At 42.1% G+C, this 14,577-nt stretch overlaps 1 protein-coding gene across 6 annotated transcripts in view; it reads right to left on the bottom strand.

Annotated features, from left to right (window-relative positions):
• The window catches only part of PLCE1 (phospholipase C epsilon 1), a 372,153-nt gene that overhangs the window by 84,589 nt on the left and 272,987 nt on the right, over nt 1-14,577 (bottom strand). For all 6 annotated transcript variants that reach the window (XM_086378753.1, XM_086378751.1, XM_086378754.1 and 3 more), the window contains 2 exons: nt 14,059-14,317; nt 11,837-12,042 (listed from right to left, as the gene is read on the bottom strand). In XM_086378753.1, the coding sequence (XP_086234879.1) occupies nt 11,837-12,042; nt 14,059-14,317 (465 nt within the window). The remainder of the gene's footprint in view (nt 1-11,836; nt 12,043-14,058; nt 14,318-14,577) is intronic.

Here is a 14,577-nt window from a genome sequence, read left to right as displayed (position 1 = left end):
GTCCACTTAAAGTTACTTAAGAAAAAACAACAACCTCCTTATACATTGTCCCCTTTGGAAGGAAGTCATTGTGTGCAGTCCATACATAGGGAAAGGTGAGTCTGCTGTACCTCCGAGGTCAGAGTATCCACACAAGTTATTTGGGATTCTGCATGAGAAATTTGTCTCTTCTCCCCCATGTGTTTGCTTAGTTATCACTTACATACATGGACTTTTGAATATTTACATAATATTTTGGGTTATAATCAAAGCTTCCCTGGTAGTTCAGACGGTAAAGAATCTGCCTTCAATGCAGGAGACCTGGGTTTGATCCCTAAGTTGGGAAGATTCCCTGGAGAAAGGAACAACTACCCACACCAGTATTCTTGCCTGGATAATTCCATGGACAGAGGAGACTGGCAGGCTACAGTCCATGGGGTTGCAGAGTCGGACACGACTGAGCGATTTTCACTTACTTACTTGGGTTATAATCCAATACTATTTTATTTTGTTACTCAAATTGCTCTAGCTTTGGCCAACAGAATATAACTTTCTGTTGGCTCTTGTGCCTCTTTGATATAACCTCATTATTGTTTTAGTTTTGTTTTTTTTTTTTTTTCTTAGCACTTATTTACTTTTTCTGGCACAAGATACTCTAGGCTCATCTTGTGTATTTCCTGCTCCAAGTCCTAGAAGCAGTCATCTCTCCAGGGAGCTTTGCTTTCTTTCACTGAAGACTTATTAGAAATCAAGATCTGAATCAGAATCCAACAACACATTAAAAAGATCATACACCATGACCAAGTGGGCTTTATCCCAGGGATGCAAGGATTCTTCAATATCCGCAAATCAATCAATGTAATACACCACATTAACAAATTGAAAAATAAAAACCATATGATTATCTCAATAGATGCAGAGAAAGCCTTTGACAAAATTCAACGTCTATTTATGATAAAAACTCTCCAGAAAGCAGGAATAGAAGGAACATACCTCAACATAATAAAAGCTATATATGACAAACCCACAGCAAACATTATCCTCAATGGTGAAAAATTGAAAGCATTTCCTCTAAAGTCAGGAACAAGACAAGGGTGCCCACTTTCACCATTACTATTCAACATAGTTTTGGAAGTTTTGGCCACAACAATCAGAGCAGAAAAAGAAATAAAAGGAATCCAAATTGGAAAAGAAGAAGTAAAACTCTCACTATTTGCAGATGACATGATCCTCTACATAGAAAACCCTAAAGACTCCACCAGAAAATTAATAGAACTAATCAATGATTATAGTAAAGTTGCAGGATATAAAATCAACACACAGAAATCCCTTGCATTCCTATACACTAATAATGAGAAAACAGAAAGAGAAATTAAGGAAACAATTCCATTCACCATTGCAACGGAAAGAATAAAATACTTAGGAATATATCTACCTAAAGAAACTAAAGACCTATATATAGAAAACTATAAAACACTGGTGAAAGAAATCAAAGAGGACACTAATAGATGGAGAAATATACCATGTTCATGGATTGGAAGAATCAATATAGTGAAAATGAGTATACTACCCAAAGCAATTTATAGATTCAATGCAATCCCCATCAAGCTACCAACAGTATTCTTCACAGAGCTAGAACAAATAATTTCACAATTTGTATGGAAATACAAAAAACCTCGAATAGCCAAAGCTATCTTGAGAAAGAAGAATGGAATTGGAGGAATCACCCTACCTGACTTCAGGATCTATTACAAAGCCACAGTTATCAAGACAGTATGGTACTGGCACAAAGACAGAAATATTGATCAATGGAACAAAATAGAAAGCCCAGAGATAAATCCACGCACATATGGACACCTTATCTTTGACAAAGGAGGCAAGAATATACAATGGATTAAAGACAATCTCTTTAACAAGTGGTGCTGGGAAATCTGGTCAACCACTTGTAAAAGAATGAAACTAGAACACTTTCTAACACCATACACAAAAATAAACTCAAAATGGATTAAAGATCTCAACGTAAGACCAGAAACTATAAAACTCCTAGAGGAGAACATAGGCAAAACACTCTCCAACATACATCACAGCAGGATCCTCTATGACCCACCTCCCAGAATATTGGAAATAAAAGCAAAAATAAACAAATGGGACCTAATTAAACTTAAAAGCTTCTGCACATCAAAGGAAACTATTAGCAATGTGAAAAGGCAGCCTTCAGAATGGGAGAAAATAATAGCAAATGAAGCAACTGACAAACAACTAATCTCAAAAATATACAAGCAACTCCTACAGCTCAACTCCAGAAAAATAAATGACCCAATCAAAAGATGGGCCAAAGAACTAAATAGACATTTCTCCAAAGAAGACATACAGATGGCTAACAAACACATGAAAAGATGCTCAACATCACTCATTATTAGAGAAATGCAAATCAAAACCACTATGAGGTACCATTTCACACCAGTCAGAATGGCTGTGATCCAAAAGTCTACAAGCAATAAATGCTGGAGAGGGTGTGGAGAAAAGGGAACCCTCTTACACTGTTGGTGGGAATGCAAACTAGTATAGCCACTATGGAGAACAGTGTGGAGATTCCTTAAAAAACTGGAAATGGAACTGCCTTATGATCCAGCAATCCCACTGCTGGGCATACACACTGAGGAAACCAGAAGGGAAAGAGACACGTGTACCCCAATGTTCATCGCAGCACTGTTTATAATAGCCAGGACATGGAAGCAACCTAGATGTCCATCAGCAGATGAATGGATAAGAAAGCAGTGGTACATATACACAATGGAGTATTACTCAGCCATTAAAAAGAATACATTTGAATCAGTTCTAATGAGGTGGATGAAACTGGAACCTATTATACAGAGTGAAGTAAGCCAGAAAGAAAAACACCAATACAGTATACTAACGCATATATATGGAATTTAGAAAGATGGTAACAATAACCCTGTGTACAAGACAGCAAAAGAGACACTGATGTATAGATCAGTCTTATGGACTCTGTGGGAGAGGGAGAGGGTGGGGAGATTTGGGAGAATGGCATTGAAACATGTATAATAGCATGTATGAAACGAGTTGCCAGTCCAGGTTCGATGCACGATACTGGATGCTTGGGGCTGGTGCACTGGGACGACCTAGAGGGAGGGTATGGGGAGGGAGGAGGGAGGAGGGTTCAGGATGGGGAGCACGGGTATACCTGTGGCAGATTCATTTTGATGTTTGGCAAAACTAATACAATATTGTAAAGTTTAAAAATAAAATAAAATTTAAAAAAAAAAGAAATCAAGATCTGAGTTCTAGGTGCAAATCCATTCTTTTTAATGCACTTTTCTTAATGTTACATCTCACCATAAAAAGTGAAGAATGAGAAAGGAAGAAAATCTTTTGTGTTTAAATTATCACAATCCCTCTGAAATTTCTCTCAGTAACAATGGGAAGCCAATACTCAGGTTCTCTTACATAATTCTTCTGTCCTTTGGATACATATATGTAGCAAGGTGGTTAGGGGCACAGCCTCTAGTCACTTTGGGTTTAATGTTAGACTCTACTACTTCTTCACTGTGTGATCTAGTCAAATCGCTCAACCTCTCTGAGCCTCACTTTACTCATCTGCTAATGGCAAAAAGACAACACCCACTATCAGAGAGTAACGGTGAAGCTCAAATAAGATAACACTGGTAAGTGACTCAGCACAGACTCTGGCTCAGTAAAGCACATGACTATAATTAAACGTAAAAAAGATCAAGGTCTTATCCTGCCTCTTCTTCCCACTCCCTTTTCTCCAGGCTAAATCAGTCCAGCTGTTCCTCTAGAGGGGGCTTTCCTCAGGGCCGCATCCAAGTTCTTTAATCTTTTTATTTCCTTTCTCTGGGACCATTTCCACATTCTCCCTGTCACACTGCTTGTTGATGGTCCACCCCCTCTCCCCCCAACCCCGTAAGAGCAAGAAGGATTCAATTGGAGAGTATCAATACCCATGAAATGTAACATATGTTAATTTGGACATAGGACTTCTGATTTTAATTTAGCAAGAGAAATGGTGTTTTCCATATTCCATTTAATTTGAGTTCTGAGCTAAAGCAAGTATTTTCCAGTGAAAAACTATGGGCATTATGAAAAGTCGTGTCTTGAAAAGAAAAATTATGAGGCTTTTCTGGAGCCTGTTTCAACTGCTCAGCTATGATGTAAGCTGGGAGAGAATGGACACTATCTTTATTAGTATCAGTTCTATTTTAGACACAAAAGAACTAATGCTAGGTGTTAATAATTCCTCTAAAAGGCAGTCTTCTAGGAACTAATGCCCAAGATAAAATTGGCAGTTGTAATAAAACAAGATCACTTTAAGAAGGAAGCCAGTAGCTTTGTCTCTTACATTATATAGTGAATTTTATGCACTTCTGTGCCTGATTCTCTCAGGAGACAAGTTTCTGTGGGTTTATAAGAAGAAATTAGGTGGGACTTAAATAGTTACTCAGGAACCAAGTGGCATCAAAGATGTGGCACTGGCAAAAAAAAACTACCTAGTCAAATTTAGGTGGTATGCCTTAAGGAGAGGACCAAGAAGTGAAAAGAGAAGGAAAGTTTATATTCAACCCCTGAAGAGGTTCTGAAGCATCCTTCAGTTAGAAACTATAAACTGACAGGTAAACACCTTTCTCATGTTCCATGATGAAAATATGTTTTAAAATATAACTCATTTAAAAATATTTACTTTTAAAATATTTATTTACTTGGCTGCACTGGGTCTTAGCTGGGGACATGGGACCTTTGATCTTCACTGTGGCATGAGGGCTCTTTCAGATGTGGCATTCGGACTCTAAGATGCAGCATGTGGACTCTAGTTCTCTGACCAGGGATCGAACCTGGGCCCCCTGAACTGGGAGCGTGTAGTCTTAGCCACTGGACCACCAGGGAAATCCCTGAAGATCTTATATTAGGGGAAAAGCGGGCTACTTATCAGGCTTCCCAGGTGGCACTAGCGGTAAAGAACTCATCTGCCAATGGAGGAGACATAAGAGACTCAGGAAGATTCCCTGGAGGAGGGCATGGCAACCCACTCCAGTATTCTTGTCTGGGAAAGCCCATGGACAAAGGAATCTGGTGGGCTATAATCCACAGGGTTGCAAAGAGTCCGACATGACTGAAGCGACTTGGCACTAATTTTCTTCATAACATTTTGTTACTCCTGCAAAGTTAAAAGGATTACATAAACATGATTCATCAAGTGATAAGCCTAAATTTAATTTTGTAAGACTTTTGGAAAGGTGCACCTTTTCCAAAGGACTTGCTATAGCTGTACTCTGTAATAAAATTGAGAGTTTTAACTTTGCTTCTGGCAAATTCTTGCTTTTAATTAATTTAGCACTTTCCTCAGCCATAGACAGCTTCTAAATTATAGCTGCATAATGCAAGGACTTTAAAGCCAGCCTGCCTGAGGTTAAATTCTGGCCCTGCTAAATGTGAGATCTTGAACAAAATAGAATTGCTGTGAGCATTAACTAATTTATATGTAAAGTATTTAAAACAGTGTTCATTTAAAAGTAGGCTCTTGATAAATAATAGCATGTCAAATATTAGTAATATTATCATGGCCCAGTTTGTATGTGCAAAGTCAATATCCTAAAACACAGCCACCCAAACAAACACTGCTTCTTTGTAAAGATGGTGTCCAAGTTTCATGCTGGGATTCGAGTGATAAACAAGCTTAAACTGAATGTTGTGCATGCATGCTCAGTCGCTCCATTCTGTCTCTTTCTGAACCCACGGACTATAGCCCGCCAGGCTCCTCTGTCTATGGCATTAATCTGGCAAGAATACTAGAGTGAGTTGCCATTTCTTCCTCCAGGGGATCTTCCAACCCAGGGATCAAACCCCGGGCTCCTGTATTGGCAGGCGGATTCTTACCAATGAGCCACCTGGGAAGCCCTTGAATGTTGAGCAGATAGTGGGAAAATGCCTTTCTTGGTTACGGTGATAGAAGCAGGACTGGGTCTTGTGTACTGGCCAAGCAGACAGGAAAAGAGAGAAAGAGAAGGGGTCCTGGGTATCCCCAGTCCCAGAAACCCCTAACAGAGCCAGCCATGGGGTGGGAGGAGATCCTGTTAAGGTCTTGGCTGGGCGGAGGTAGTCAGCTGTCCCTAAAGGATGTTGTGAGGTTGGTGTTTATAACGCTGTGCCATCCTTCATGGAGAATAAGTGACTGGTTTCCTATCATTTTATTATTTCATGTGCGCACATAAGGGCGCGTGTGTATGTGTGGCAAGTCCTGGTATCTATAATCTTTTCTCAGATACTCTACTTCCTCATGCTTAGCTTTTTAAAAAACTTTTTATTTTGTATCGGAGTATAGCTGATTAACAATGTTGTGATAGTTTCAGGTGAACAGCAAAGGAACTCACGCTTAGCTTTCTTATTTCTATCCTTGTGGGATCATCTTTCAGGGAAGAGACTGACGTTGCTGGGATGGGAGAGCAGCGAATACTCTGTATTCTCCCATAAAGAAGGGCAGGGTGACTGAAAGCTGCTTCTCAAATGGTGACTGTTGCCACTGGTGCCCATACCTTAAGGTCTCTGCTATTTGTGATGGTAGGCATTAATTACAGTAGCCACCATTTATATGCCTTTATAATGCAAAATTCCTTATTCTACATGTATCCTCTCACATAATCTGTACAACAATCTTATAAATAAAGCATTATAATCATTCCCATTTTACAGATTACAAAATTGAGGCTTAGTAGGCTTCCCTGGTAGCTCAGAAGGTTAAGAATCTGCCTGCAATGCAGAAGTCCTGGGTTTGATCCCCGGGTTGCGAAAATCCCCTGGAGGAGGGCATGGCAACCCACTCCAGTATTCTTGCCTGGAGAATCCCATGGACAGAGGACCCTGGTGGGCTACAGTCCATGGGGTCGCAAAGAATCAGACACGACTGAACGACTAAGCACAGCCCAACAGCAAGATTAAGTCACCTACCCAGGTGACACAAATAGTAAGTGATGGGGGCAACATTCAGTCCCAGACCATGTGACTGCAAGCTTTGAGTTCCGAATCATCCCAAACAGCCTCCCTTCTAAGGTTCTGCCTGAACTTGTTATCTGCTTATATCCAACTTCTCCAAATGGAATAATCCTTTTTAAGCAGTATTTTAGAGAGGGTGGACAATATTGATAATAAGAACTTGTGGCTCCTATATCACCCAACACTCTTCTCTATACACCTAAATAGTCTTAATTTCCATTTTCCTACAATGGTGCCATACACTACTCTTATGCCTTCATGACTTACACTCACACAAGCAAAACTTATTTATTCTTCATACTGGTAAATTTGAAAAGTCATTATTAATGAGCTTTATAGGTCATATGAAATGTAACTGGACCACTTTTAGAACTTCAGTTCAGTTCAGTTCAGTCGCTCAGTCGTGTCCAACTATTTGCGACCCCATGAATTGCAGCACGCCAGGCCTCCCTGTCCATCACCAACTCCTGGAGTTCACTCAGACTCATGCCCATTGAGTTGGTGATGCCATCCAGCCATCTCATCCTCTGTTGTCCCCTTCTCCTCCTGCCCCCAATCCCTCCCAGCATCAGAGTCTTTTCCAATGAGTCAACTCTTCACATGAGGTGGCCAAAGTACTCGAGTTTCAGCTTTAGCATCATTCCTTCCAAAGAACACCCAGGGCTGATCTCCTTTAGGATGGACTGGTTGGATCTCCTTGCAGTCCAAGGGACTCTCAAGAGTCTTCTCCAATACCACAGTTCAAAAGCATCAATTCTTCGGCACTCAGCCTTCTTCATAGTCCAACTCTCACATCCATACATGACCACTGGAAAAACCATAGCCTTGACTAGATGGACCTTTGTTGGCAAAGTAATGTCTCTGCTTTTGAATATGCTATCTAGGTTGGACATAACTTTCCTTCCAAGGAGTAAGCGTCTTTTAATTTCATGGCTGCAGTCACCATCTGCAGTGATTTTGGAGCCCCAAAAATAAAGTCTGACACTGTTTCCATTGTTTCCCCACCTATTTCCATGAAGTGATGGAACCAGATGCCATGTTTAGATGTCCCTAACCTATAGCAACTAGAAACAAAAAGAAGTCGAGGGTTCCACAGTGACAAGAAGTGCCTTCAACACTGCAGGAGGAAAGATCCTGCCCTGCAGTTGATCACGTGGTCAGGCTCACAACCCAGGTCTGCTAGGCACCACTTAAGGAAGCGACTTCACCTCTCCAGGCACCACTTTCTCAACTGTACACGGAGATGATAAGTTGATGTCCTTAAGATCTCACTGACATTTGGAGATTATTTCAACCCTGTTCCTTTCCTGCTGAGGTATTGAATCTCTTATGACCATCTTTCTAGGGTTTCTGTCAATGTTTTGAGTGGCAGGAGTAGCTGAGATGTTTGAGAAGAATTATTAGAGCACCCTACAGGTTGGGTGAACCAAATGACCACGAGATCATCCCTTCTTTCTCTGATGGAATTTTCACAGGGTTGGTGGCTGCCATAGGAAAGGGGCTGGAGGTTACTGTTTACAGAGTCTTTATTTCAGCCAAATCAACAACAAAGCACAGTTCCCTTGGGTTTTGAGATCTGGAAATCCCTTTTTCACACACAGCCCTGTACTGGATATTTTAATGCAGGACTCTGGATCAGAAATGGATTCCCAAGTCCTGGCAGATGGTCCCAGGAACAGTGCTTGCTGATCTGGTTTCAGTGAATTCTATTAAACACCCCACCCTCATCTATTAAACACCCCAGCCTCATCAGTAGTTCTTTTCAAAATAGCCATTATGTGGGGTAAGAAAATTTACCAGTACTGAGGTACATAAATTTCAACGTGAGGATTTCAACCTGACTTCTCAGGTTTTGTAAAAGAAATATTTGCAATTTTGTGCTTCTTTTCCCCTTCTAAGAGTGCTTACAAGTGGAGTCTAGAAAATGGGAAGTAGAAAAGCAGTGATCTTAGAATGTAGATGATAAAATGATTAGTGAGGGGACAAAGGAACAAGCAGAGAATTGGAAACAATGATTTCAAAAGAGGTGATGATATGTGGTATGAAATTTATTACTTGAAGGAAATCCAGTCAAAAGGAAAAAGATGGTAAAGAAAAACCCAGAGGCCTGGTCTCTGAGTCTCAACCAAAAGTGAAGTGAAGTGAAGTGAAAGTCATGTCCACGACTCTTTGCAACCCCATGGACTATACAGTCCATGGAATTCTCCAGGTCAGAATTCTGGAGTGGGTAGCTGTTCCCTTCTCCAGGGGATCTTCCCAACCCAGGGACTGAACCCAGGTCTGCTGCACTGCAGGCGGATTCTTTACCAGCTGAGTCACAAGCACTCCTAAAAGTATTCTTAGAACACCTATAAGTAACATATACACCCACACACACACACAGCGCCAAGTGAAGGGAGTTATAAAAAAAATCATATGAAATTTTATCTATTAAGAGATGATGTATCCTTTTTTGGAGCACTTAAGGAAGGAATTTCAGCCAGATCTCAGTATGAGGAACAGGTATGCTTCTCCCAAACATCTGTTTGATTTTTCTTACAAAGACTGTGACTCCTGATTCCCTCCTTTTTATGGTCACTATCTCAGAACAAAATTTAGTCACTGTAAAGACTGTATAGTATACATTTCTGTACGCTTTATTTTTTCCTATCCTACTTTCCTTTTCCCTTCATAATAATCCCTTAATAATCCCTTCTTTGATTATTTACATTTATTCTTATAAGCATCTACAAAATATTTTGTGAGAGGATGTAGATATATACATAGATACCTATGTATAGAGACAGGTACACAGAAGTAGACGTAGATTAAGGAGTTAAGGGCTATGAGAGGCCTCTGTGCTTATTTGTAGATGGTCCTCTCTCTATTTATATATGGTGGCACCAACATCACAAAAATTAGTGAGAAACTTTCAAATAATTTTGGCTTGAGACCAACTTAAAAAGAACAATCGGTAGAAGCTACTTGTGAAATTTGAGCTTTAGGGATGTGACATCGTGGTAAGGGCAGTATTGGTTCATCCCTAACCTGGATCCCCTATGGGGGAATGAGCTAGGAGATGAGGTTTGGAAAAAAGCTCAAAGACTTTGGAAAAACTGGGAATATAGGTTCATCTCTTTAATAACAACACTTGGGATTCAGGCACAAGGTGTTCATTTCTCTGTTCACAACTGATTCTGAGGATCCAGCACTACAGTTCCAAAGGAATTACTTTCCAGAAGCACTGTCTTCCCACTGTAGGCTCATACACACAGGCATCCAGGAAAGACTTTGCAAAACAAACAGTGATGTCTTACAAGGACTGGGAGACAACTGCCAGGTATGACTCATGAGTATACCACACAAATAGAACCTTTTGTGGCCAAGATGTCAAAGCCAGCAAATGTTCTGCTTTTGGGTCATGCTCAAGGATTCTTCCAGGTGGACCAGACTCTGCTTTGAGTTGGGCATGACCATGAGTAAATGGCCTTCAAGAGATGCAATGCCTACCCTAAGACCATTGATTTCTGAACTTCTCATCTGGTCTTGGGCTAAGCAAGCATATCATGGGTGGACTGCAATGCTTGTCAATAAACAGCAATCGAAACAGCCGAGCAATCACAACGCTGCAGATGCCACCTGAAAGTGAGATCCGGGAAGCACTGCAATGCTTGTCAATCATTGATGAGCTGCCTTAGAATCATCAAAGTTGAGGGGAGCTGCAACAGTGCTGATTTCTGGGTATGACTGACTCCAATCCTACTGCTGCTGCTGCTGCTGCTAAGTCGCATCTGACTCTGTGCGACCCCATAGATGGCAGCCCACCAGGCTCCCCCGTCCCTGGGATTCTCCAGGCAAGAACACTGGAGTGGATTGCCATTTCCTTCTCCAATGTATGAAAGGGAAAAGTGAAAGTGAAGTAGCTCAGTCGTGTCCGACTCTTAGCGACCCCATGGACTGCAGCCTACCAGGCTCCTCCGTCCATGGGATTTTCCAGGCAAGAGTACTGGAGTGGGGTGCCATTGCCTTCTCTGCCACTAAATCAGTATATTTGATTTAAAAATGTTAATATTTGCCCCATGCCTTATCCAGTAACTAATAAACCCTTTTTTAAAAATTAGTTTTTTAATTGAAGTACTGTGGCTTCGCAGGTGACACAGTGGTAAAGTTGGCCTGCCAGGGCAAGAAATACAGGAGTTCAATCCCTGGGTTGGGAAGATGCCCTGCAGGAGGAAATGCAGCCCACTCCAGTATTCCTGCTTGGAAAATGCCATGGACAGAGGAGCCTGGCAGGCTATAGTCCATGGGGTTGCGAAGAGTCGGACACAAGTGAGCAACTAACACACACACACAAACACATAAAAGTATAGTTGATTTATAATGTATACTCTGGATACTATTGGAGAAGGGAATGGCAACCCACTCCAGTATTCTTGCCTGGGAAATTCCATGGACAGTGGAGCCTGGTGGGCTACAGTCTGAAAATGAAAGTGAAGTCGGTCAGTCATGTCCGATTCTCTGCGACCCCATGGACTGTAGCCTACCAGGCTCCTCCGTCCATGGCATTTTCCAGGCAAGAGTACTGGAGTGGGTTGCCATTTCCTTCTCCAGGGGATCTTCCTGACCCAGGGATCGAATCTGGGTCTGCCGCATTGCAGGCAGATGCTTTAGCATCTGAGCCACCGGGAAAGCTGGGCTACAGTCTATGGGGCTGCAAAGAGTTGCACAGGACTGGGCAACTAACACGTACATGGATGCTATTTATAACCTGAAACCAAACTGGGGTAGGAAAAAGAAGAAATGAGAATCCCAATTTTTAAATCCCATGTAAAACATCCCATGTAAAACTTACTGCCATCGGGCTTTATCCTTCAGGGAATTTTTCCTTGAGCTGCTCCCTTCACTGGAGCTGTCCTCCTCCTCTGTCTCCAGACTTCGACTGCAGCTCCTGATGATCTGAAAGATGCTGTTGACAGTGGACTCCTTCTCTGAATTCTTTAAGCCATTCTGTCCCACTCGTTGTAAGAAATTATCTTGTCCACTATAATCGGCTACAAACTACAGAGAAATATATTGAGGATTTGTTATTGCAGCTTCACATACTACATCTAAATAACCTACTTGGCTAGAGAAACAAAATCATAACAGTCATAAATAATGGCATTTGTGCCTATTTTATTGGGGGAAAACCAACCTCCAGGAAAAACATTTTTTCCTTTCACCACATGAAATACCAAAACTTACTCTTGTTTCCACTAAGACAACTTCAGTCCCTCTAGGAATCAACACTTCACTTCCAGTTTATAACACAAAAAGCAATATTATTTCAAGGTTCCCTAGGGAGAAGATTAGCCACTTTACAGAGGAAGGACAGAGTTATTTTATTCCTGTAGTGAGAATTGAGAAAAACCATGACAGAAATCTATTATTCTATGGAACCAGATAAAATTACTGGGGCCCAAGGAAATGATCAAGGAGGGGGGACATTTTGCTTTATTTCCCATACATCTTAACAGTAACACAGAGGCTTCCTGGTGATTTATAAGCTCTTATTGTCTGTATTTGTAACCAGGGAAGTATCTCCCATCAGAGGTCAGAGGGATGGCTAGGCCATGAGATATGGAGTTCCCTACTTCTGAGATGTGAGGCAGCCAGTGCGGGGACAGTTTGGGAGGCTTGCTTTAAGCTTTCCCCTTCATTTCTTTCACTTTTTTTTGGCTATTTAGTCGCTAAGTCGTGTCTGACTCTTTTTGACCCATGGGCTGTAGCCTGCCAGGCTCCTCTGTTCATGGGATTTTTTCAGGCAATAACATTGGAGTGGGTAGTTACTTCCTCCGCCAGGGGATCTTCCCAACCCAGGGATTGAACTTGCGTCTCCTGCACTGCAGGCAGATTCTTTACCGCTGAACCACTGGGGAAGTCCCTCCTTGCACTTTATGGCCCTCTCACAAGCCAGGGAGATAGAAGCCAGTAATGCTGCCAGCACCTGTCAGGGGCTCTAAGTCCCCCTGATACCAAGTAATTCTTTTGCTCCCAGGGGACCTGGAAGAGGCTGCAGTTTTAGGAGAGTCTTCCCACTGTCACCAAGAAGGGGTGTGAATGAGGGTGAGAGAGAGAGAGAGAGAAGGAGAGAGGGGGAGAGTGTGTATGTGTAAGGTCAACAGTGGGTGCCGGCACCATGGTGAGAATGACTTTAGATTTAGGTATGGGACTTCCGGGCATGGGACTCCTCAAATTTCTCCATAAAGTCTCCCACCTTTCAATCCCTTCTTTCATTTCTAAATACCATATAGAGAGGTGTCTGTATATTCTGTTTCTCAGTGCCTCTTCTCTGCACTGCCCAACACTCTGAGTCCAAGCTCATGTGGTCCTTCCCATGCTGGGGGTTGGGAATGAGCAGCAATGGGCTGAGGACAGCATGATCAGGAGCCCAGAGCACATCCTTGGAGGATACACCAGATTCCCAGAATGGAGGAAAAGAAGGCAGCACTGACTTCCCCTCAGTCTTTCTTCCACTGACCCCAAAAAGTTACTACCCTCATCTGACTTCTTATATCCCCTTCACCCATTTGCACCTAACAAGAGAGGAAAATCCCATCAACCTTAAGAAAAAACACCAAGAAAAACAACACCATTTGTACGTTGCCCCATTAAAGCTAACTTAATATAAAGCCCAACAGTGGTAGTTGGCCTTCTTTTCTTTGGAATGTTCACAATCTAGTGAAAGTGAAACTGTCAGCTGCTCAGTCATGTCCGACTCTTTGTGACCCCATGGGCTGTAGCCTGCCAGGCTCCTCTGTCCATGGAATTCTCCAGACAACAATACTGGAGTGGGTTGCCATTCCCTTCTCCAGGGGATCTTCCCAATCTAGGAATCGAACCCAGGTCTCCTGCATTGCCGGCAGATTCTTTACCGTCTGAGCCACCAGGGCAGCCCCCAAGGATCTGTTAGTCAACGCAACTGTGACAATGGATAACCCTGGCCTCAGAGATGTCTCTCTTCTGGCTTCAGTGTGTGACAAGCCAGGAGGCAACAATGACTCTTCAGATCATGAGAGTTTTAAAAGGTCTCACCTCCAGAGTTTCTTCCTGCGAATTGTACCTCGGGCAAAGCTTCATGAGGCCAGAGGCTCCGTCCAGCACCTCACAGAGCTCCTTCAGAAACACCCCGCAGAAGGGAACCACCTTGCAGCCGGGGATGTGCAGCGCTCGGGTCACCACCTTCCTGTACTCGCAGGAAGACTCGTGCTGGGCCATGGCGTCCTTCAGGCTCCTCATGGTCTCCAGATCAGACTGGTCCATAAACTGCCACATTTTTAAAACTTTTCTTGACCTATGGCAAGTCAGGGACATTGTTTTTAGGCCAAAGGGGAAATAATATCGTTTACAGTAAACAGCTTAAATTCTGTATGAAATTCATTTCTGCTTATGTTTTCTTTCTGTTTTAATATTTATTCGGGATTCACATTGCCACCTACTTCCCCAAATGATGTGAATATTACTTTAATAAATTGAAACACGGAATTAAACAGAGATATATACAAAAACACACATTGTGGGGGAGTTAAATTCAGAAGGTGGGCACTGAACTTA

The sequence above is a fragment of the Bos grunniens genome, chromosome 26 (assembly GCF_055505025.1).
Source record: "Bos grunniens cultivar Pamir isolate PY7600 chromosome 26, Bosgru_T2T1.0, whole genome shotgun sequence".
Classification (NCBI taxonomy): domain Eukaryota; kingdom Metazoa; phylum Chordata; class Mammalia; order Artiodactyla; family Bovidae; genus Bos; species Bos grunniens.
Note: the sequence above shows the minus strand (reverse complement) of the source record. Positions and strands in the feature narration are given on the sequence as shown.